Below are 25,556 nucleotides of genomic sequence, written 5' to 3'. Positions count from 1 at the left end.
CCCACAAAACAGAAATTTTAGCCTGCAGGATGAATTAACTTTATTCACATTTTCCAAGTAATTGCAATATTAAATATAAGCTAAAAGCAAAATGTAGTTCTTAGAAAATACAACCCCAAATTCTCATCGCCTGAGCTTTGTGATTACAGGTGCCCAGCCTTTGCTCCTTCAGAATGTTAAAGTGAAGTCCATACTCAAAATAAACATAATGACATGGGGAGACTATTCTTAAGTACAGTTTTGCTAATTATAAAAGAAATCCAAAAAGAGGCTTCCAGTGTCTTCATGCAGGTGTCCTTTCATCAAAATGGAAATAAGTACTACAGAAGTAACTTATCTCCATCTCACACTAGTAGGCTTGTCTGGGCCAATAATCTAGACATGGTTCCTTGCATAGAATTTGGTATTATGCAGATACTTATACTGAATAACTCCCTATTCATTCTGTTGTATGAAACTCCATTTCAAATGCAAACATTTTGAAATGATCAGGTCACATCTTTAGCATCCCTCTTTAAATATTAAAGTAACTTATCACCAGACTATAGTAAGGACCTTATGAGTCAGGCATTAGCATTTTACTATCAAACCAAATACAGAATCCAGATAAATAAACATTAGCACCATTTTTAATTTAGTCCAGGGTAAAACCATCCACGAAACTATTTTTTTACTGAAGCAGTCGACAAGAAAAGTTGTTTTCACATCTAACATATGCTTTGCCTCTCTCCCTCTTTGCCAATGATACTTTTAAACATTTTAAATGCCAAATACTACAGCATTCCATTTTTAAAGTTTACGCTCAGTCCAGCATTTCAAGTTAAAAGGAGGAGGGGAATCACTACAGAATTTTTTAAACCCCGCCAATAGCACAGATTTGTTTTGGAAGGTGACCTCTAACAATGCACAGACGCCCTTCATGCAATGTAGCTGCAATTCAGTTGGAGTGACCTTGCATACACACCTTTCAAGTTATTAGCAATTTTTATTGAATGAAACATTGACAAAGCGATTACATATATGAAGTGCCATTAATATGTGCCCACTACCTCAGGAGCAACTAAGACAACCTACACCCTATTATATGTTTAGTAAACTTTAAAAAATGTATATGTGTGCTTAGAAATGTTATGGCAGTGGAGGAGTCCATATATATACAGATATATATAGATACATATATAAAACCAGAAGTACCCAGGCTTCGGATACTCCTGCATAAGAGCAGCCTTCTAGGTTTTAAGAGAAAGAACTGGTTCCTATTTACTTCTCATCCACCTTGGTCCAGGAGACTGCTAGCTGTTTTTCAGGATTCTATTACTGTTTTTAATAAAAGTAACATAGCAAACATGTATATGGTCAACAGTTTTCAATTTAAAGCCAAAATACAAAAGCGTCTATGTAGCAGTTACTTTATTCTATCTTTCTAAGTGTCACTGGAATCTCCAACAGTTTAAAACTTTTCAACATGAAAGGTAATTTTAAAAAACTATCTTCCTGCCTTCCAATGTGTCCCATGAACTAGGAACGTGGTTACAAATACATTAGTTTCTAGAGTGAGAAGGAAAAAGTAAGACCATTGAATTGTTACCACCCAAAAAACATCCTGGGCTCAAAGGGTAATTCTCACCCCTAAAAAGAAGACACCTTAACCAACTAATGGCTTGGGTGTGGGAAGGGCACTCACAATTAATTCAGATTGACTTTTTTCATGCACATTAAAAAGGTTGTTCATTTGTCCTCTACTTAAAAAGGGGGACAATTGGTCACTATTGCCTTCTAGGTTTTATTTCTATCTGGAGTTTTCAGTAGTAAGCACATTAAATCCGAATCTGTCTCTGAAGGAGAGAGTCTGGCTTGGTCAAAGCCTAGAGGAAGTTGGGTTTCTAAGGCAGCCCATCGGTGGGGGGCCTGAGCCACCCCCAAGGGTAGCTTCCCTAAGATTGTCAGGTGCAACAGGAACGTTTGAGCTTCATGGCTAAAACCAAACATGCAGGAAGTGGTCAGAAAGGAACAGTTTCTACAGGCAGCGACACCATCACTACGTCACAGTAATCTCACCTTCAGGTACTTGCAGTGGTTAAGGACTTTAATATATTACAGCAGTGTTCACCAGAATTATTAACAAGGTCGTTTGGACCAGCATACAGAACCTCCTGTTAAATAGACATCTCAATTATTAGAAGAGCTCTCTATGTGAAAGAATTCACTGCGAAACAATGCAGATGTTTAAAAAGTATTTTTTTTAAAGCTCATGATTAAGTGAGTTCTCCAAGCTCAATACAGTTGTAAGAGGACACTGTGTGAAGACTTTATGTGGAGTAAAACGTATTTGTGTTCTAAAACTTGACAGCAGGGGTGCCTGACTGGCTCACTCGGCAGAGCATGCGACCCCTGCTCAGAGGGTCATGAGTTCAAGTCCCACGCTGGGTGTGAAGCCTACTTAAAAACAAAAGTAAAAACTGACCATAATACTTCAAAAATACAGAGTAAAAATATCAAGAAAATACTCAACCTCACGTCTAATGGCAAAGTTTATTCACCTGTCTTCAGCTGCACACCCGGCCTAGGCAGAGGCCTCTTTTCTCTCTTATAGAGAGTTTAGCACTCATCCTTCCTGTAGATTCCTGTATCTGCTGGGTAGAAACCAGCGTTTCTCAAAACCACCTTCTACCCCAAGAGTAAATGTGCTGGGGAAGGAGAACCTCGTTTACACACTCACATCTGTGCCTTGACACACGCTACTATTCTTCCACTGGCTGTTCTCTGTAAGGCCTACTGGCTAGGAATCCAGGAGTAACACGTTTTGGCTAAAAGTCTGAGTAATGTACAGCATCAAAGCTTTGTTATGAATGAGTCTGTAGAGAAGAAAGTGCAGAAAGGAGGGGTAAGCCACATTTCTAATTGGTATCTTAATATCTGCCCCCTGTCCCCAGTGAGCAGGACAATCTCAACATAATTACATAAATTTCACATTGTAAGTTCTAAATGTCACTGCCATTATAGATGAGGTGAAAGTCCACAGTAAGTTATGTGCCGAAACACCACAATGCAGTGAGGAACTGATTCCCCGTTATGTGCTCCAAAAAAAAAAGTTGCAATAATAATAGAAAAAGTTTCCAAAGAAACTTCAGTACTACCCTAAAGACATAGCAGTGGCACTTCATTCATTGGAATGCATTCGATCTACTGAGCTATGAAATAAGTGACTCGATGTCAATTTAAAGAGAAAAGAGGACCCTCACCCAACCCAGAGAATTCTTAAATATCACAGTCTACGTGACGTGGGGCCAAAACCAAAACACAAGTAAGTTCTGGTTTCACTGCGCAAGGAGTCAGTATTAGTGCTGAAACTCACTTGAAGAGCTGCTCTTCCACAAGAAAACTCCACATAAGGAAAATGGGTCTCAAGCTGCAAGTTGGGATGATCTTACTGGCTACGGGGTCTGGGAAGGGGTGAGAACAGAAAGGAAATGGGCTCCAGCTAAGCTGGCGGAAATACCGAGTGCGAAGCATCTGTAGCCACTTAAAGGCATTTGGTGTCGGTGTCGAAAAGATTAAGATGCTTTAAAACAAAACTCTTATAAGAATATCAAATATTTAGGGAATTAGCTTCAGAAATACCCAAATGTCTATGGCTTCAACTGTCGCCCTACTGCTGAGGTAGGTGACCAGGATCCAGCGAAACAGAGCAGTCTTCGGGAAATTCCCTGCAGAAAACGCCGGGTCATCGCTGGTTTCTTAAACCTGTGTCTGTTTTCCTCTGGTGGTTTTTCTTTTGTTCTGCTTCTTCTTTCTTCCGCTGACGCTTTTTCGAAGAGGCTGTCCCGGCAGCCGTTCCTGCCTTCAGGCCCGTGCTGAGTAGCATCTCATGTACTCCGTCACCCACGGGTTCTCCGAGGGCGGAGGCTTTATCCTCCGGTTCTTCTCCACCTCCACGGAGTGGGCGCGCTGCCTCTGAGTGACCAGTTTCCGCTTTTCCACCTGTCTTCTGTTCTTGGCGCGCAATGCTGACTCATGAATCTAAGTTATTCAAAAATAAACGCTGATTATTTCCACAATAAATGCATAATAACTTACATGGCTTTTGTAACAATTTTCAAGAGTATCTATAATGAAGCTAGGCACAGGTCACCTGAAGCCCGGCAGAGGCAAGCCCGGCCCTGAGTGTGATAGTTTCTCCAGAACGGCCGTCCCCACACCCACTGTCAGCAACCAAGACACTAAGCCACCAAAAACAGCCACAGGACTGAATTTTAGTTAGAAATGCAAGCAACCAATTTGCAAAGTGCCTCTAGAGAATGGCTCTGGAAAATTATTGAAAAAGCTTATTAGCATTAAGCCTGGATAAGTATTCCATTAAAGGACTTTAAATGTTTTATGACAACATACTACACAAAAAAAAGCAAAAAGTCTCCAGGGATTTTTACCACTTAAAACAATTCATACTACAGAAAAACTCTCTTAAACTTAATCCCAGAGTCTTTTGTTAAAGCACAGCTTCATTGTCTAAAATATCACTCCAGAAAACACCATCTGCTAGGGCTCGTGCAGAAGTCCGTTCAGTGTAAATCTGATGATGGTATTTCATCAGAATTCAAACCGTTCGTACTTTCTGCTTCTTTTCATTCATTCCTTGCTTTAGGCTGTAGTGGTGGTGTTGACACTAATGTCCATAACTGCTCTAGGGCTCCACGCACCGAGACCTCTTATGAGACAGGTTCTCAGGACCAAGAGGACAATGAAGGCTCCAAGCAGCAGTGGGCACCCGGTACAGACAAGCAGGGGAAACATGAGCATCCACACCGAATGCAAAGGGCAAAAGGGAGTCTACAGTAGATGCCAAGAACTACAGGAGATGCCAACCAACAAAAGAAAACAAAGGAGTCAAGGAACACCAGTTATCAAAGCCAAAGGAACTGGAAACCTCTCAAGGGTCCCATGGCAAATCTAGGGGCTGCCACCAGCCAGGTCATGCTCCTCCTCCCTTGACCTACTGGCCCCCCAGGAGCCTGAAAACCCTGACCCCAGCCACTTCTTCCCCTGCCGCCATATTGGTAAACCTTCCAGATCCCAGCTAACCCCCAGCAAATCCCCTCTATCCCCAGGAAGCTCACACCCAGACTTCTGTTTGCCAATCAGATGCCCGGGTCTGGACTCTCCTTGGCCCCCCGCCATCCCTGAAGACCTACCGTGACCCCAAAGCATCGCAGTAAACAAAGGACATGCTCACGGCACAGACCCCACCTCCCACCTTCCCAGGAAAGTCAGGGAGGCCGGGTTCATGGGACCCACCTCATGGACCGGAGCGGACGCGCAGACATTGTGAGTTTTCTGGCTTCCTGTATCCGTCTGCTTTTCTCCCCACCCGTAAAGGGCAAACGGATGCTTGTTCTCTTTTATTCTACTCAATGATCTTTGAGGACTTTTGACTGCTTTCCTATTTCCTCTGGCAAATAAGGCACTTGGTTGCTGTCGAGGTTCAGTACTGTTAGGTAACTTCTCAGTCTCTTTTGTTCTGATCTCTTGTTCAGGTTTTTCTTTGATATCTTTCACTGGCGGGGCTTTTGGAAAAAAGGAGATAAAACAAAATGAGAATGCTTTCAAACCATGGTTCTACGTAATTAAACATTTGGGTTGTAAAGTTCAGAATGCTTAATTCAGTAACTTGTTCACTTATAGCTCAATTCATAATTTCCTGGAAACAGAAATATGGAAACAAGTTAGTATCATACTTTTCAGTCTATCCTGTTTTATTTTATTTTTTTTTTTAAAGATTTTATTTATTCATTTGACAGAGAGAAATCACAAGTAGATGGAGAGGCAGGCAGAGAGAGAGAGGGAAGCAGGCTCCCTGCTGAGCAGAGAGCCCGATGCGGGACTCGATCCCAGGACCCTGAGATCATGACCTGAGCCGAAGGCAGCGGCTTAACCCACTGAGCCACCCAGGCGCCCAAGTCTATCCTGTTTTAAAATCAACAACAAATACATCACTATTGAACCAAGCCTATTCAAAAGCCACAACTGTTATGTGTATTCTTTTTTTAAAAAAATATTTATCTATTTATTTTAGAGGGAGGGGGACAGGTGAGGGGAGAGGGAGAATCCCAAGCAGGCAGAGCCCGAAAGAGGGCTGGAACTCTGAGCCAAAATCAGGAGTTGGGCGCTCAACCCACTGAGCCACCCAGGAGCCCCTATGACTCATATTCTGAGGTTAAGCATCTTAATTAAATATTAACAGCTAGAAAGCACCACAGTCTAACAGCTTTCTCCAGTCGTCAATGTCTTGCTTCAGAGAAAGATCTGGATTTGTGGTAATCACCCAGAGGCTGCAAAAGGTTCGTTTTTAAATTACTCAACTAGAGTTCCAGGATCCCATTTCTTCCTGAGGCACCACGATTATGGAAAGCTCCTGATTGCATTTACACACTCAATTTCAAGTCTTTCTGCTGTTCCATGACTCTGGAAAGCTCCCTAGGACTCTTACCTGCTCCTTGTAAGAGCCAGCTGGTGACCTCAGTCACAGTAGGGAGTGGTTTCCATAGTTACTGGTGCTCAGCTCCACATTCCCAGTGTGAAGAGCTGGACAGAAGGGCTCCCCCAACGCTTGTGACAGAAATGACCACATGAATCAGAACCCACGGTCTCACTGTCCTAAATTCTGTCAGAGGAGCTGGAGGAACTCTGAAGGAAAATCGGGCTGTCCTGCTTGAGGTCAACACCAGACATTAAGGATACGCTCTAAAACATACGCACTTCCCTAACATGAGTTTCATTATTTTTTTTATAAACCTTTTATCTTTTATAAAAGTTACACGGCTTTGTTTAAACCCTTTGCAAGCGCATGTTTCATTTCAGCCCGGATTTATATTATTTGTTTTTATGGACATAAAACTTGTCTATAGCATATAAAGTTTGGGTGTACAACATCATAAGTTGGTATTTGTATTACACTGCAAAGTGATCACCACTGTAAGCCTAGTTACTGTCCATCACTGAGCGACTGACCTCCTTCACCCATTCTGCCCTCCCCCAGCTCCCTCTGGGAAGCGCCCATTTGTTCTCTGTATCTTTGAGTCTATTTTTGTTCTGTTTGTTGATTTGTCTTGCTTTTTAGATTGTACATATAGCTGAGATCATATGGTATTTGTCTCTCTTAGTCTGACTTATTTCACTGAGTATGAAACCCTTTAGAGACACCCTTGTTGTTGCAAATAGGAAACTTCCTACTTCCTTGTGGCTACTCTGAGCAGTAGTCCGTCGTGTGTATTTATACGCCTTCCATCCTTTATCCATTCATCCATCAGTGGCCACCTAGGTTGTCTCTGTATCTTGGCTACAGTAAGTCATGCTGTGATAAACACGGGGTGCCTCTGTCTTTTCCAATGAGTGTTTTTGTAGTCTTCAGATAAAACCCCAGAAGCGGAATTGCTGGATCATGGTTAATTCTAGTCCTACTTTTGGGAGGAATCTCCATATTGTTTTCCACAGTGGCTGAACCAACTTATATTCCTACCAAGTGTGAGAAGGCTTCTTTTCTCATCCTTGCAATCCCTTTTATTTCTGATCTTTTTGGTAACAGCAATTCTAGCAGGTGTGAGGTGTTATCTACAATTAGATATCACAATCACATCCCTATCATAACACCCTATCACCATATCATAACCACAAATGGTTTTGACTTGCATTTCCCTGATAATTACTGATGTTTAACATCTTTTCATTTGCCTTTTGGCCATCTGTATATCTTCTTTGGAAGAATGTCTATTCTTATCCTCTGCACATTTTTTAAATTTGGGTCATTTTGGTTTCTTTTGTTCTTGTTGAGTTGTGGGAGTTCTGTAATATTTTGGATATTTAACTCCTCATGGGATATGTCATTTGCAAATATCTTCTCCCATTCAATAGGTTGCCTTTTTATTTCGTTGACGGTTTCCCTCGCTGTGCAGAAGCTTTTCAGCTTGATGTAGTCCCATTTGTTTATTTTTGCTTTTGTTTCCCTTGCCTTTGGAATCAGGACCAAAAAACACATTGTGAAGACTGATGTCAAGGAGCTTACCGCCTGTGTTTTGTTCTAGGAATTTTATGGATTCAGGTCTTTAATCCGCCTGAGTTAATGTTAATGTCTGCTGTAAGACTGTGATCTAATTTCATTCTTTTGAATAGGCGCTCCTTATGCATCTGGGGCATCATTTCACTTACCCTGGCTGTTTAAAGATCTCTAAGGTCTTAAGGATACCCCTCGCTTTATATGTCCCAGAGTTTGTCTCCAGGTGATGAGTTTATAGGTTGCTATGTCAAACCCTCGCCATTGCTTTAGGACATACTCTTGTCCCTTAATATTTTTAGCTGTGATTCTTTTCTTGCTTCTGTCCATGGTCCCTTTAGAGTAAGCTCCTGAATAGGAAGTCCAGATCCTGTGGCACAAGTGTAAGAAGCCTCGATAGATCACTGCCATTTCGGTCTTCAGCAATGACAATGACCTTGACTCTACCAGACTGTTTCATTTATTACTATACATTTTAAGAAACAGATCATGCACGGACCCTGGAGTTTACTGCTTTGTACCACTGTGCCACATCTTTAAACACAGGCATAAGCTGTTTGCGGATAAGGTGGGACACCCGTCTTCCATCTTACCATGAGAACCTAAATCCATTCATCGCTCAAACATTCCTGAGTCATGTGTCCTCACCTTGTTCTCTTCTCTTTTCTGGAAGAGGGGAGAGGAGACCATCAAGACCAAGACAAAGGAAAACAGAAAGGGGGAGACGAAGGTTTGTGCAATCACAGGACTGAGAGAGGGAAAACAACCCGAATCATCATTGTTCAATTCCCTTCCTTCTCTTCCTGTCCCACTCTGTGTGTGTCCAACCCAGGTCTGCCGGAGCAGCCAACCCCGAGAAGGTCATAATGATGTAGTTGAAAGAATAAGCCAGCCTGGAAGAAAACAGAAAAGAGAATCTCAGCAAGGGGGAATGTCTTGTTCAAAGGCCTGGGAAAGAAGAGGAAGTCTAAATAGTTCAAAATGACAGGCACACAGAATGCCTGTGGAGCAGATAGCACAGAGTTTCTATGCCAAACTCAGGAGTAAGGCCTCTACCGTCGTGCAGGATGAGCTAGAGGGGAAGGGGAAGACCAGTAGTCATGGTGGAGGTGGGGAGGCAAAGAAGGACCAGAGGGACCCACCGAGCTCAGCAGGTGCAGACTCTCGGACACTTGGGAACTACACACGGGTCCGAACAGCAGGGAGGTGGGGCCAAAGCCATTCCAGAGTGGCCAGCCCAGCAGCACCGGGTAAGACCAATCGGTGGATCCGGACGCAGCACAGCACTGGGGACAAGGAGGAGGCTACAGCTCCCACAGGTGTTTGGAGTGGAGGGTCAGGCTAACGAACCTCCGATAAAAGGCCGAGGAAAGGATACTCGCCTCATACGTGAAAGGCTTCTGGAACGAGGAAGCAGGCAGCAGCTGGCCACTGACTCTGGGGCCCGGGAGAGAAGGCAGTGAGTGGGCAGGTGGGAGCTGGGGTTTGCGCGTGGAACAGGTCACCCCGGAAGCAACGCAGGCAGAGAAGGGGAGAGTGGAGTCAGGCCCATGGGACCATTATGTAAGCAGCAGCCAGGCAGAGGAGGGAGCCGCCGAAGGGCAAGAAAGGACTGTTAGAAAAGAAGAAAAACTAACCAGGTGAGCAAAGAAGGGAAGCGCTTTGGTAAAGGAGGTAGCAGTTAACGGAGCCAAATGTGACCGGGCGTGGGGGCCAGTAGGATGAGGAGGAAGAGACTTGGCATCTGGCAACCAAGCTGTCCCACAGCTCACGGGGGGAACATGGGGTCAGGGAACCAGACCACAGCAAGTGAAGAGAGTAGACACCTCAGCTCCGGCAACCGTGGACCCCGGGACGGACTCTCCGACGCAGAGCGTCCACAGGCATCCAGCACCAGGAACTCCACTGTCCTCGGAGACCTGAGGCCCCACGTTATCCCTGCGAGTGATCTGTCAAGCATAAGTATGAGCGACCAGCAAACAGAGAGCAGGCACACAAGGAGTTATTACTGGCAGACAATAAAATAACAGCATTCACCCTCCGCAGAACTTCCAGAAAAAGACAAACTACAGGCCCTCCTCAGCAGCAGGAGACAGAGACGGAAACTGCAGAAGCCACGGGGCTGACCACTAGAATATTAATATTTACAAAACTCCAAGCAGTGTCTGGCCGAAGAGAACCGTGTGTGAATCTGGGATTCAGAATCCTATTCAAAGGAAGGAGGCTCGGAATAAAGCCTCCAGACCAAAAACAAACAAACACACACACAAAAACAGTGTTCTGGACATTATATCACAGCACAGCCCCGTTTCTCAGTAACCAACAGAAGATTCAAACAAAAGTAAACTCAGTCTTGTTTTAGGACTGTGCTCTCCAATACCTAACCACATGTGGCTATTAAGTATAAGTTTAAATGAATTAAAATGAAGGTAACCATTCAGTTCCCCAGATCCGCTAGTCTGAGTTCAAGTGCTCAGTAAGCTCATGTGGCCAGTGACGACCGTGCTGGGTGATAAAAAGAATATGTCCACCGTCGTAGTAACTTTTATTCAACACTCTGATTTTTTTTAAGTATTTGAACAACAGAATTAATACATTCAACCTAATGAATACATGTACAACACTGCAGCCAATAACTACAGGATATAGAATCTGTAATAATATAAATGCTTGATGTTTACAAGAATGGACATATCTAAGGCTAGAAACCAAATTTTTAATTAATTAATTAATTAGTTAATTAATTTGAGGGAGAGAGCAAGAGCATGAGCAGGGGGAAGCGCAGAGGGAGAAGCAGACGCCACGGGGAGCAGGGAGCCCAACCTGAGGCTCAATCCCAGGACCCCGGGACTATGTCCTGAGCTGAAAGCAGATACTTAACCAAATGAGCCACCAGGAGTCCCTATAAGCCAACTCTTAATATATTTACAAAACTGAAACCACATAGAATGTATCCTCCAACTATAGTGTAATTAAACTTGATAAGATAAAAAGAAAAAACTTTAAAAATCTCTAGTTTTGATATTTAAAAACATTTCTAAATAGTGCACAGATCAAAACAAATCATATAGCCACACAAAAATGGGAATATACTCAATGTCACATTTAAAAATGGCTAAAATTGGAAATTGTGTTAGGTATATTTTATTACAATTTTTAACAATTAAAAAAAAAAGTAGTGGTGACAGAAGTCCTGCCTTCCTTAATCCTGATCTTATCAGAAATGCTTCTAGGGGCCCTGGGATGGCTTCACTCGAGGAAGCATCCACCTCTTGATTTCGGCTCAGGTCATGATCTCAGGGTGGGGAGATGGAGCCCCACGTCAGACTCTGAGCTCAGTGTGGAGTCTGTTTGAGATTCTCTCTCTCTCCCTCTGTCCCTCTGCCTGTGGTGCACATGCGCATGTGCTCGCTCTGTCAATCAATCAATTAAAAGTCTTAAAAAAGAAAGAAAAAGAGAAATGCTTCTAAAGTTTCTTCACCAAGCATAATGTTTGTAGATTTTTGGTATATGGGTTTTCTTTCTTTTCTTTAAAGACATATATATACATATTTTTTTCATTCATTCATTATTTATTTGGTGTGAGCAGGGGTGGGGGGTAAGGGGAGAAAGAGAATCCCAGCAGAGTCTGTGCTGAGTGAGGGGTCCCACATGGGGCTCGATCTCACCACCCTGAGATCATGACTTGAGCTGAAATCAAGATACAGATGCCGTATCTTGACTGAACCACACAGGTGCCCCTAGTTTACTTTTATTTTAAAGATAAATATGTTTTCTTATATTTGTCTTATACATAAATGTTAATTTTTATTAATTTTTGGTGTATTTTAAAAATCATAATATTTTGCTTAAGGAATAAAAAACAAAACTTGTGCCTTTCTCCTGCAGGGAGTTAATATTTATCATACTCAACTGATGATGTAGTTAAAGCAGTAATCAGATGGAAATTTAAAGCCTTTAATCAATATAGCCAAAGAGAAAGGCATGGGGGAAAACAATGTCAATGATAAGCACCCATCTTAAAAAGTTAGAAAAATAGGGATGCCTGAGTGGCTCAGATGGTTGAGTGGCTGCCTTCAGCTCGGGTCATGATCCCGGGGTCCTGGGATCGAATCCCACATTGGGCTCCTTTCTCAGCAGGGATCCTGCTTCTTTCTCTGCCTCTGCCTGCCTCTCTGTCTACTTGTGATCTCTCTTTCTCTGGCAAATAAATAAATAAATAAATCTTAAAAAAAAAAAAGTTAGAAAAATAAACAAAGAAAATTAGAGGCGGCACCTGGGTGGCTCAGTGGGTTAAGCATTTGACTCTTGGTTTCGGCTCCAGTCATGGAGGGTTCTGGGATCCAACCCTGTGTCAGTCTCTGAGCTCAGTGCAAAGTCTGCTTGTCCCTCTCCCTCCCCCACTTGCATATGCATTCTCTCTCTCTCTCTCAAATAAATAAAATCTTCAAAAAAAAAAGAAAATTAGAGTAAGGGAAAAAAGATCATAGATTACTAAAAACATATAATAAAGAAAATCCACATAGCCAAGAGTTAGTTTAGGAAAAAAACTAACGGGATTCACAAGTTTCAGGCAAGACTGATCAAGAAAGAGAGAAAAAAGTAAATAATAAACATAAGTAAAAATATAGCAAATGGAAAAAAAATACAGCAAATAGAGTTTAGGTTAAATATGCACCAATGACATGTGCGCAGAGTCCCTTCATCCCAAAAGCCTACTAGAGTGAAGGAAAAAAGGCATAACTCACAGCACAAAAAGCAAGGGAAGCGATGACATCAGGTGTTGATAAAATTTTGGAAGCTGGAAAGTAGAGGAAGATGTAAAAGGGACCTCGCAGGGTTGAGTAGGATGAATCCTAGCTCCCTGCAGAAGCAAGCCCCACAGGACACAAACTGAACCCCAAAAGGAACTGGAAAATGAAGCAGAAGGTCCAGCATTAATCAGTGCCCTAGCCCATGTGCTCTTCTCACAACATAATATGAATGTACCTGTGGAGAACTGGACTGGGAGATGCTTCTAGAACCCCCATGAATCTGGGCAGACTTTGGTAAGCAAAGAATGCGGTGAAGAGGTGCTACGTGGCTCCAGGTGGTAAGGCATAAAGGGCAATCCAGCATCTGCCCCGCTCTCTCTCAGAAACACATGCTGTTGGAGGCCCGCCAGCACATTAGGAGGAAGGCCGGGCACACGAAGATGTCACATGTGAGGGTCCCAGCAGGCAGCCCGCAGCCCTGGCACCTTCCAGCCGAGGCTGCAGGCAGCACAGAGTGGAAACAAGGCACATCCCTATGCCCAGGCCAAACTCCACCCACAGAAACCACGAGCAATAACCAATGAGTACTGGAATCTTAAGCAACTAGTTTTCAGGCTAATTCTGTGATGTAGGTGTACATACCTCCTGCATAGACTTTCTTCGAGTCCATTAGCCAGGTGATGGCCCCTCTCCCAGCCCAGAAGGCATATGGGTTACTCTCCAGAGGGAGAAAGAGAGGGCACAGGAAAAGTAAGGGGTGACACCTGCCTGAAAATAGGTTCATGTAGTAAAGAACAAGGCCCCTGATCCCTTTCCCCAACTCTGTTCCCAGAATGCTGACAGCCAGGCTTGTACCCCTCCAGGCAGGAGACTGGAGGCCTGCTGTTTGGGAAGTGAACACAAGAAAAATGGGTGTATACTATGCTTGAAGTCCTCAGAGAAACAGCTGGTCCTCATCCAATTAGTCAACAAGCACCCCCACATAGAGAGCTCCTGAAAAGCTCTCCAAACCTCAAACCTACATGCGAGCGGGCAGGCTGGGAACAAACATGTGAGTCCGTCCTCTAAAAAGAAAAAGATCAAAATATACAGAAAAGACTGGGAAATACAAGGAAGCTCTCAAAGGATATTTATGGCTTTTTCTTTTTTGAGTGAAAAGAAATCCAAGAAAAATAGAATGCCATTTTTTAATTTTTAATTTTTAAAAAATAACACTTGGGACAAAAAAAACATGTAATCTCTTCAAAATTGAAGACTAGAAAGGGAGATTTAAAAATTTCAGTATAAAGTTTGGAAGATAAAATTGATGAGTTCTCCAAGGAAACAGAATCCAAAATTCCAGTGTCAGAGAAGTTTTAAATAAAAATGTTAGAGATTTGATTCAGGAGTTACACCATCCAACTAAAAATAATCATGGAAAGAAAAAATGAATAGACCACAGGAAATTATTTTAAGTGGTACTAGAAAATATTACTGAACTATAAGAAATATTCCAGACTAAAGAGACCCACCAAGTTGTCAGCGCAATGAATGATAAAAGACACACACATATGGGGCGTCCGGCTGGCCGAGTTGGCAGAGCATGCGACTCTTGACCTCGGGGTCATGAGTTCAAGCCCCACATCTGGTGTAGAGCTAACATTTAAAAAAAAAAAGGACATACACATAGAATTTTAGAACATGTAGGATATAGGATAAGGAGAATCTCTTAGAAACACCCTCCTAATCCCCTCCCCCCACAAAAAGAGGTCGCATACACAGGGTGTCAGAGAGGCATGGTACTTCTAAAAAGCAAGACCAAAAACTAGGATTCAATATAAAAATGCCTTAAAGTACTGAAATTTGTAATCTAGAGTTCTCTCTTTTGCAAAATATCAATCCAGCTTTTGGATATAGTAAAGGCATTTTCAGTCATGCAAGGTCACAAAAGTATTCTCAGGATTTACAGAGGATGTGTTACACCAAAAGGAAGGGATTGGCCACACAAAGGAACTCTTGAGATTTATAAGACCGGGCTCAGATAAAGGAGGTAAACAAAAGGAAGACTCAGGCAAACAGTGAAGAAAAGCCCCAGATCGTTAGCTGTGTCAGATCTGGGCAGCATCAATAAGAACAGGAGGATAAGGGTTCAAAAAACGGTCTCCAAGGAAAAAATTGAATGAATTGAACACCTCATGTGTCTAGCATAGGACAAGTTTTAAAGTATAACCAGACTATTTCAAGCTGAATTAATGATGGGAATATAAAATATATATAAACAAAAAAAAAAAAATGAAGCAATGATTAACTTCAGGAAAAACATAAACGAAAAGAAAATGTAGTCAGAATATACTACACGCTCACCAGTAAATACCATTTTACCCAGCCACAATAATTCAAACACAGAATTGTGCTTAAACAGTCATACAGTCATATAGTGCTTAAATAGTGCTTAAATAGTCGTATAGTTAATACTGTGGGACAAGTGGGTGCTGCTATATATATATCGGGAGGTGGGGGGGCAGAGCAAAGATCTTAAGCTAAATCATCTCCCATGATGGGAAGTCATTATACAACATTTAAAATAAAAAAGCCAACAGGTAAATCTAGATGAGAAGAAGGTGGCCAAAGCTGAAAAGAGTTGGAACGTGCACCCTAGCAAGCAAGGGATATGGGGAATCAGTCAGAATTATTTTTTTCATTTTAAGTGTATATTTAAAAATTATGCATATGTATAACTTTGCTAAAAAGCAAATTTAATTTAAGAAGAAATAGGACTATGAAAAAAGAAATTAGAGACAGTCCAGGCCACTCTTCAAGGCATGCTTCAAAGCATTCCATAGTAAACACTACCACTGCCACCTACCCCGCACAAAGAACATCCTGACAGCTTTTTAGCACCCTCTCTTAAATCAGGACGAGAAGCCAAGGGTCATTAGACATTTGAGAAAACTAACATGAAATACAGGTTTTTAAACAAAAAGAATCAAAAATGGGGAGAAGTGGGGAACCAGAGACTATGCTATAGAAATACAAGAAGAAAACAAAAAACTTCTAGTGATATCCTCACCAAGATAATAGAAGACACTATATGCAGTGTCTTCTATTTAAGAAATAGAATACTATTTCTTAAAAAGGAATAAAAAGAGAAAGGGGGGTAGGAGAGGGAAAGAGAGGGGGAAGAAGGTAAGTCCAGAAATCAAAATTAATTAAATTTAAAAATAAATAGGATGCCAGTAATTAAAAAGAAATGTAATAGCAGAGCTGGGAAGATACAATTGAGACTATCACCCAGAAGAATAGAAGAAAAAGACATATGAAAATAGGGGGTAGGGTGCATATTAGAAAAGGAAGGAATAAATTCATGAAGTCTAACATCCAGCTAAGACGTTTAGAAGGAAAGGAACAGCAACAGAATAGAAATGAAAAAACAACTCAAGAAAACTTACCAAAATTACAAAGCAGGAGTTTCACTGTGAGGACTCACCCAGAACACTGGAGGAAAACAGACATAGACCAAGGAAAAAATTCCAAATAAAAGGACAAAGAGAAGACCCTAAACACTTCCTGACGGTGGGGACAGGTAATCAAGAATCAGGAAGACACAGGATTGTAACAGCAGTATCACGAGTTACAACACAACAGAGCGATGTCTCCAGATTTTTTAGAGACAATATTTCCAACCTGAATTCCAAGCTCAGCCACAAACCCACCAAATCATGAGGGCAGAATAAAGCTATCTTTCGACATGCAAGGTCTTAGGAAATTCATGTCTCACATACCCTTTTTCACGAAGCTACTAGAAGACAAACTCCAACAGGAGGGGTAAACCAAGAAGGAAAATGATGTGAGGGCCACACAAGGGCTCCTACCCGAGAGGGAAACCAAGGAGTCTGTGGGGTGGTGGCCAAAAGGGCCCTCCCAACATGGGACCGGGCAGGGCAGCAGGTAGCAAGAGCAGCAACCAGGCCAGATGGAAGTAGGTCAGAGGCTCTGGCAGGGATGTCTTAAGATGTCGAGAGTGACAGCAAACCCGATGTGCTGGTTGTATTGTAAGAGATAAAGGAGTCATGGCAAACAATACAGGACAGCTTTGAACAACATTTTCCAGGCACCACATTGTAGATACTGACTGTAACCTAACCAACTCCGGGCTGACTATATTTCAGAAGTTATGGGGAGGGGCCTTGTGTATGGGTTAGGAGAGGGGCGAAAAGAACGAAAGCCAGATAGATAATGCGAAAAACTGGGGAAGAAAATTAAGAAGTGTCAATACCATCAATAACAAACAACAATTGCTTATTTATTGTTATTTACAAGGAACACTCTCCATGTTACTTGGAGAAATAGATACCAGCACCAAAAGAAAAACCAAAGGAGTTGGAAGTGGAGCCCTAAGGAATGGGCAACTGGTCTGTGTGTGGCTGGGGAGCTGCTGCATCTCTGTAATAAGCCATACAGAACTGTAGGATTCCTGTGTACATCTGGCTTCAATAAAAACAAGAACCAAATGTTTATGTTCTATAGGAATTCAAGAATGCTCATCCTTGTAGTATGTAAAATCATCCACTGGAAAACAAGGATTTTGCAGTCGGGAGTCTGGACTCAGCAAACATCCTTCCTTCTGCCCAACACCTGAACCAGAAATATTAGCAGGGAAGAAATGACTGACCTTAGCCACTGGTTGGAGTCAGTGTCTCTAGGGAAACCAAAATAATCCTGAATTCAGGCAAACACGGAACCATCTCTACCACAATGCCATCTGAAAGCTGCATTTCTATACCCACAGAAATAACTGACACCTCTTTTAGAAACAATGAAAGGGAATGGCCAGAAGGAGAAAAGCACATTGTCTGATTCAGTACATCTCACAACTTGGTCTGTGGATCAGTGCCACAGGAATCAATCAGAAGGTCTGTTCCCCTACCCTTCCCCCACTCCCCCCCCCCCACCCCGCCACCTTCTGTTATTCAAATTTCCACCAGCGATCGCTGTAACTAGGACTCCAGCTTCCAGGTATTCATAAATCTCTGGTAATCGACAAGGAACACGAAGAGGGAGAGGCCGCTCTGCAGCAGATGTTGCTGAGAATAACTTAAGATGACGGAAGGAGAGCTCGGTGGCCTGGCTCTCCGACTCAAAGATGACATCTCCTCTCCTCCTGAGCCTCTTGCAGAGAGACCACTACAAACTGCAGAGTTGGTTAATTACCACTTACCATGCCATAAGCAAACAAAAATAAAGTCACTGATCATTTGGCCTGCGTTTCCATTTCTTCATCTATAAAACGTAAAAATTATGCTCCCATCAGTTAGAACTATTTTGAACGTCAAAGGAGACCATACATATTCTAAGATTAGTGACTGGAGGCTTAAGAAGCTCTCGGTTATTCTAATTGCAGGAGCCTCTTTAAAATCGAGTGGGGGGGGGGGCACCTGGGTGGCTCAGTGGGTTGGGCCTCTGCTTTTGGCTCAGGTATGATCTCAGGGTCCTGGGATGAGCCCCACATTGGGCTCTGATCAGCGGGGACCCTGCTCCCCGCCCCCCCCCCTTTCTCTGCCTGCCTGTCTCTGCCTACTTGTGATCTCTGTCAAACAAAATCTTTTAAATCGAGGGACCCAGGATGGGGGTGGAGAGGGAGAGGCATCTGGCCAACGTTAGAAGGCAGAAGGAAGGAACCACTCGTCGCTCCAGGCTGTATCCCGCCTGAGGCATTTAATTCGGTGCTGGGCACCAGCGACCATCCTCCGGGCCTCTCATGCTGAGACCGCAGCTCGGCGACCGTCTGGCCAGGAGACAAGGTGCAGGGCCCTGGCTGAAGCAAGACACCCAGCACCCAAGAGCCTTGCTCCAGCGGCTGCTCCAGCCCTCCACCGCGGCAGCCTTCGGAGAAGGATGCGCGCTTGGGCTCCGTGCGCGGGCAAGGAGCAGAGAGCACCTAGCCCTCACGAGGAATTTTCTCCCACCAACCAGGAGTTACGCAACAGCCTGCGTAAACAAATTCAAAATATTCTTTAGAGACAACGCAGCGGGTCAGGGAGTTAACACAGCAAACAGCGGCCCCATTCATAAGACTGAAAGCCTGGCTCCGTGATTCTTAACCTCTCCCGGGGTAGGTCCTCTTTGAGAATCCGGTGAAAGCTGGGCTCCTCTGCGAAAAAAAAATGGGCGCTTAGATATAAATAGATGGGATTTCAGAGCGCAGTGAAGCAACCACGGCCCTCGACACGGAGTTCAGCAGCGCTTCAGCTGAATTCCTATAACTGGCTCAACCCAGAGCCATCCTATTATGGAAATAAAGGGTGGGAAGGCAAGGGCGGGGCTGACAGCATCCTTATTTTGTCAAGGGACGTGGATTCATCATCTACCAGGAAAAAAAGGGGGGGGGGGGGGTTGCCCGGAGCGCAGCGAGACCCGGAGCGGGGCAGCCCTACGCAGGCCCCTCGCAGCCCCGTCCCGGCCCGGTACCTGGCAGAGCCGCCGCCGCCGCCTCGTCCCCGCCCTCCGCGTCCCGGGCCTCCTCGGCCTCCGCCGCCTCCACGCCCAGCTCCTCCGCCGGCCCGCGCGCCCGCCGTTCCCGCCTCTCCCGCGCCGCGGGCTCCGCGGGCGGCGAGGCGGGGGCGCCCTGGGGCGCGGGGTCCCCGGCTCCCGACGACGACGCGGACGACGCCGAGTCGTCCGAGGCTCCGGCCGGGCCCCAGTCGTCCCAGAGCCAAGGCGCGTGCGCCTGCTCCAGCAGCCGGCGGCCCAGGCGGTAGTGCAGCAGCTCGCGGTAGCACGGCCCGTACTCGTCCCAGCGCGGCTCCCGGTAGCGCTTCATGTACTCGCTCTTCACCCCGCTCCCCGGGGCCATGGTGCCAGTCGCCGGCTGGAGTGCGCGCCGCCGCCGCCGCCTACGGAACCGGGGACACAACACAGAGGCCCGCCCCTCCTGTCTCGCCCGCCCGGCCCGCCGCGACGTTTAAACCAGAGCCCCGCCCGCACGGGGCGGGACGCGGGCGGGGGCGGCGGTGAGGGGGCGGAGGGAGCGGGCGGCCGGCCCCGGGAAGGGGCGGGCCCCGGGAGGACCCGGCAGGACCCGGCAGGTGGCGTCGCATCCTGTGACCCAGTCCGGAGAGCCCCGGCAGGGCACGGGGCGGGAGAAGCGGGTGGGGAATAGGGGCCACCTCGGGGGACGGCTCGGGAGGTGGGACGCCAGAGGCTGCGGGCTAGGGGGACAGGGCCGCGGGAGGCCGGGGCCCGGCGGGCGCAGGAGCGAGGCCAAGCAGGGGCGGGACTAGGGGGTCCCCGAGGCGCCCTCCCATCTTACCTCCGGGGTGCCGCGCCGGGCTGGCCTGCGTCTCCCTTCCCGTCCTCCGCGCGCAGCAGCTCCCAGCCACCCGGTCTCCCCGGCGCTTTCCTCCCGAGCAAGATGTCGCCGACGGCGCCGCCTCAGTCCCCGGGAGCAGACACCTCCCCCGCGCGCTCCCGGTCCCGGCCCCCGCCCCGCTGCTTGGGGGCGGCTGCTTCAGTGCCTAGCGCGAGGCGCGGGGACGCAGCGCCTCCGGCAGCCCCGGGCTGCATGACCCACGGCCCCCGCCCACCTGTCCGAGGCGCCCGCGCGCCCTGGTCCCCAGACGCTGCGGTCTCAGGCGCCTGCGGCCGCAGGAGGCCTCGGTTAGGGGGTGGAGTTGCTGCCCTGTCGCGGGAGCGGTGCGTCCCCTCCCAAGACCCGCGACCCGCTGCGCTCCCTCCTGACGCACCTGCACCCCTCGCCTTTCCCAGAATCGAGCCCACGCGTTGGCTCTCGGCTTCCCTCCTGTGTTCACAGCACCTGTTGCTCTGGCTTTCACCTCTTTTTACGTTTTAGTACAATTCCTTTCTGGCCGATACCCCAAACATTTTTTTAACTTCATGTAAACCGCCAACCCACCCTCTCAGAGACCTTTGTACAAAAAAAAAAAAAAAAGTCTTGACAGATTCAGTTGCCTTGTGCGAACGTATACAATGTTGCTGTAGTCGTCACAGTTTCAAGAGTGGCCCCACGCAGATTCTTACCCTCCATTGAGAGGAGCTCTGATACATTCTTTACGAAAAGATTTGAAAGAAGCTTTGAAAAATCAAAGTAATTAGCAGTTGAAAAGCAGGCCTCGGCCAGGTGTGAGTACCATACAGGGATTCCCGCCCCGCCCCCCACCTCTTCACCTAACATGTGGGTTGTTGTTGTTTAAGTTTTGCTTCTGCTTTTGTGTTCCGTCCCAGCCCCTCATCATAGCTGAAGGGTCTAGAGGTAGATACTGCTTAAGTGGGATCTGTCAGACTGTCCTGAGAACTTGAAGTTAGCAGTACCGGAGTCACTACCACTGGATGGTTAATGGCACTTTTCCCGGAGGGACACTCCATGACCCCCACCGTTGACGTCCCCACAGTGGCCCTGACTTCTCCCTTCCCCAACTTTACCTTTTGTTCCTTGAGTTACCTCCAGAAACTTTCTAATGCATTTCACTTTTGTTTAAGCTGTCCCAGTTAGTTTTAGATGGGTTGCAACCAAAAAGAATTTTAACAAATACATTAGTAATCTGGAGAGAATGACGAGCTGCAGTTACGTGAAACATACAGAACACAATGTGTTTCAGCTGGCCTTGGCCTCATAATTAACCACCCCAAATCTTGGTGGCTTAAAACAATTAAGACTTATTATTTCTCCTAATTCTGTGGGGTCACCAGGCAATTCCTCTGCTGGTTTCACTTGGCTGGTTTAGAGTCACTTACACAATAGCATTCAGCTAGAGGGAGAGCCATCTTGGAAGGCTCCAGAGGGCCTCACATGCCTTCCTGGTCATGGACTGCCTTGGTGGCCCCACTATGGCCTCATCCTCCAAGGGGCTAGACTGGCTTTTTCACCTGGTCTTCTTTTGAGAGGGTAATGACAGAAGCTGGAGGGCCTGGGAAGGTCATAAGCATCTTTTGTGGTGCATACTAAGATTCAAACCACAAGGCCAGCCTGATTCAGAGAGGGAGATGAACTCCACCGCACATGAGAGGAACTGCTGCACTTACCTTGCAAAGAGGCGTGAGTTCTGGAGGGAGAAATTTGTGATCAAACCTTACAGTCACACATCTACACACACACACACACACACACACACAAAATGTATAACGTAGTATACCATTTTTTGTATAACTAAAAATAGAATGAAGAACAATTTATTTGTTTACTGTTTTGCCCAATTAAGGGTATTGCTTTCATTCTAATTCTTTAAAGTGTTATTATTCATCAGGGCTCATCTACTTGGAGATAACAAAAACCAATTCAACTAGCTTAAACAGAAAGGATATTTAGGGGTGACAGGGTGGCTCAGTAGGTGAACCATCTGCCTTCAGCTGTGTCTGCCTCCAGCTCGGGTCATGATCCTGGGGTCCTGGGATCAAGAGCTTTTCCCTCGGCCTCTGCCACTCCCCCTGCTTGTGCTCCCTCTCCCTCCTGCCATCAAATAAATAAGTCTTTAAAAGAAAGAAAGAGAGAGAGAGAAAGAGAAGGGAAGGATATTTAGTGACTCTAGCAGAGCTAAATCCAGTGACCCAGTCAATGTCATTGGAATTCTATTTCTTTCTGTCTTTGAACTCTGCTTTCCTCGTGGGGCTGGCTCCCGTGTCTCCCCCTGTAAATGGACGTCTCCTACATAGCTGAGGAAGTACCCTTGTGGCCCCAAGCTTATGATGTCTTAGCAGAGGACCAGCAGCAAGAGAGAACTTCTTGGTATTCCAATTAGAGAAAGATTCTTTGTCACAGGCTGAGCTGTTGCTAGGTGTAGGAAGTGATATGATTGGCCAAGCCTGAGTTACCGAGCCCAGCCCTGTAGATGGCGATAGGGTGGTAGGCTGAGAGTGACAGCCCCGCGATAAGCACAGGAGGAGAGGTAGGCAGACAAAAACTGCCTGTGCTCCTGGGTGTGTTTGTTTTTGTATCTAAGAATAGGACGAGGGGCACCCGGGTGGCTCAGTTGGTTAAGCGGCTGCCTTCCGCTCGGGTCATGATTCCAGGGTCCTGGGATGGAGCCCCACATCAGGCTCTCAGCAGAGAGCCTGCTTCTCTCTCTCCCCATCTCCCTGCCACTCTGCTTACTTGTGCTCTCTCTCTAGCTGTCAAATAAACAAATAAAATATTAAAAAAAAAAAAAAAGAAGAAGAAGAAGAACAGGACGAGAGCTTTCTAATTTGACAGCACCTGTGAGGGGAGGGGGCTGGGAGGTAGTTGATCATAAGTAAGGTACAGCTGTTAGGAAATTGACTACAATCATAAGCAGTATCTATCTGATTGTATTTCTCCATCGGGAAGGCTAACATTCCCTCTAAAGAACCCTCTGTTCATATAGCACTGAGGGTTGCTGGGGGGGGGGCGGGGGCGGGCAGAGTGTCCATTAGTTCTGCAGGTGGAATTGGGACCACGGAGCAGAGATGACAAGATATAACTGTGGCAAACGTCGTGGACTTGGAGCTGGTTTCTTATGCAAGAGGGAAATCTTAGAAACGGTCTGAGAAACTCACAGAAGAAACAGGGGAGTGAAATGTGAGCGGCATCGAGGAGAAACCCCAAGGCAGGCTGCAGGCTCCTGGACAGACAGGAGAGGGAAGATCTGCCCCCTCGACTTTGGGAGAGGGGAAGCTTCTCTGAAAGGCAGCCCTGGGAGAGCCTCTCCTCCCCGGGAACTGGGGAGCCAATAGAAAGGGATACGGGGGGCGCCTGGGTGGCTCAGTGGATTAAGCCGCTGCCTTCGGCTCAGGTCATGATCTCAGGGTCCTGGGATCGAGTCCCGCATCGGGCTCTCTGCTCAGCAGGGAGCTTGCTTCCCTCTCTCTCTCTCTCTGGCTGCCTCTCTGTCTACTTGTGATTTCTCTCTGTCAAATAGATGAAAAAAAAAAAAAAAAAAAAGAAAGGGATACGGAACTCCTGGAAGATTATACCGATTATAATCGGTATTTGCCATATCGGCATACAGATTCCATATAAGACCTGCAGCTGACTGTCCGGCATCCATGAAGCGGGATCCTCACACAAGGGGAGGGCTTCAGGCTGTCCACCACCTTCAGTGGAGCACCCCAAATTCTCTGAGCTCCCTGCTTCCCAGAGCCCTACCACCCAAAGCCTCAGGCGTTATGACCCTCAGCGTGCAACCCACTCCTGTGTCAATAACCTTGTCCTGAGCCAGGGGAGGCTGTCTTCCTAAGGCTTCCTCCATCTCACTCTTTCTTTCTTCTGGAATGTTCTTCCCATGTTGTATGCTCTCCTCTCAACTCTCCTGATCTCCCCGTCTGCCCCCTCTCCAAACACAAGTGTAAGTACTCAGATGTCCCCCATCCGCTCTGCCATCTTTCTAACTCCATCTCCCAGGGGAGAAGCTACGTGTGCTCGAGATTTTCCCCAACCTCCCTTGCAGCCAGAGTGCAACTGTGAGGCCCCAAACTCTGATCATCAGACCCTGCTGGCCCCAGGCTCGGCATCAAGGTTTACTGTTGCAAAGAAGCAAGGACCAGGAGGCTCTCTCTTTGGCCGAAATGCTGAGTTCAAGTCTGAGTTCCTGGGGCAGGCAGTGGCCGTGGTTCTCAGAGAGATGCTGGCATCCAGAGCTCAAGGTGTCTGAGACACCAGCCACATACCTCGCTCTCCTGGGCAGAGTGGCAGTCTCTGTGGTGGTTCCTCCTCACAGACCTCCAAGTCTGTTTTTACAGCCCTTCTACAGATTCTGGAAGCCACCCAGGCAAGTTTTAAATAGGTGCGTTTTCTTCTAAAATTAGCAGAGCTGATTTCTCTGATGAACAGTTAAGCACTTTGTTTAATAACACTGGACAGTCAGGACTCCTTCCTCTTTTCTGTGAGGGTTCCCAGATGCCTCGGCAGCTTCCAATTCCTCCTTGTCCTTGTTCAAACTAAGGATTCCCCATTCTTCCCTCGCCTCTCTCATCCAGCTGTCTCTGAACAAGGGATCCCATAGCAGTGATGACCACTCTCGGGCATTGACGCCCCCACGTCCTGCCCCTCTCTTCAGGGCCAGACCACCTTATCACCCACTCTCTCCCTGTGCATAGCTCCACTGTGTGCTTTGTGTTCAGATCTGCCATCTTGCTCCCCCCCCCCCACCAAGGCCTCCTAAATTCCCAGTTCCTGCTGACAGCATTTTCATTCTTCCACTCGCAGAGTCAAAAAGTCAGAGTCATCTTCGAGACTACAAATCACCTGCTGGGGTGACCTGTCGATCACACAGTGGCTCCTCTCATCATCGTATCATCCCAGTTGGGGGCACACTCACAAGCACACTCACAAGCCAAAGCCCCCTTCGGGGCCCCGCAGAGAGCAAGGACCTGAGCAAATAAGGAGCTACACACCGGGGAGGCCTAGCTGAGTTTCTCTACCCACAGGGTCTGCTCCAGTCCTCAGCTGAAGGGGAAGCCAGGCCTGTCCCCTGGGAAGGAGCTGTCAGAGCTGCAGACTAATCTAGATTCTAAATGAGAGCACAGAAAAATAACATGTAAACAAAATCATCAAGCAGAGCTCAGGACTGTTGAACCGCCTTCTCTCCCTCCTTGTTTGCAATGAACATAGTCAGGAATTATCATCTACAAAGCTATGGGCAGATAGTTCCTTCCATAGGAACAAGATCTAGACCAAGACTTTGTTGGACTGAATTATTCCTGGAAGTCATAACCTTATTTCTCAAGGCTCTACCAGCCATAGGCAAAACGTAAGTATGCAAAAAAAAAAAAAAAAAAAAAAAATTGAGCTTGAATGCTTTCCTACCAAG

General features: G+C 46.1%; 1 protein-coding gene across 3 annotated transcripts; it reads right to left on the bottom strand.

The window, feature by feature from the left end:
• Positions 1-15: 15 nt before the first annotated feature.
• Positions 16-20,309, bottom strand: CCSAP (centriole, cilia and spindle associated protein). Of its 3 annotated transcripts, XM_082718893.1 has the most exons (4): positions 20,087-20,309; positions 19,246-19,670; positions 5,293-5,561; positions 16-4,020 (listed from the first exon to the last, which is right to left on the bottom strand). In XM_082718893.1, the coding sequence occupies exons 2-4, from the start codon at positions 19,628-19,630 to the stop codon at positions 3,844-3,846; spliced, it is 831 nt and encodes a 276-aa protein (XP_082575019.1). In that variant the 5' UTR covers positions 19,631-19,670; positions 20,087-20,309; the 3' UTR covers positions 16-3,843. The 3 variants fall into 3 exon arrangements, with proteins under 3 accessions (XP_082575019.1, XP_082575020.1, XP_082575021.1); XM_082718894.1 differs by lacking the exon at positions 20,087-20,309 and having other exon boundaries at positions 19,246-19,739; XM_082718895.1 differs by lacking the exons at positions 19,246-19,670; positions 20,087-20,309 and adding an exon at positions 6,358-7,276.
• Positions 20,310-25,556: the final 5,247 nt, after the last annotated feature.

This window comes from Mustela nivalis (assembly GCF_964662115.1).
Source record: "Mustela nivalis genome assembly, chromosome: 2".
In the NCBI taxonomy this organism is placed as follows: Eukaryota; Metazoa; Chordata; class Mammalia; order Carnivora; family Mustelidae; genus Mustela; species Mustela nivalis.
This window is presented reverse-complemented; position numbering and strand designations above follow the sequence as displayed.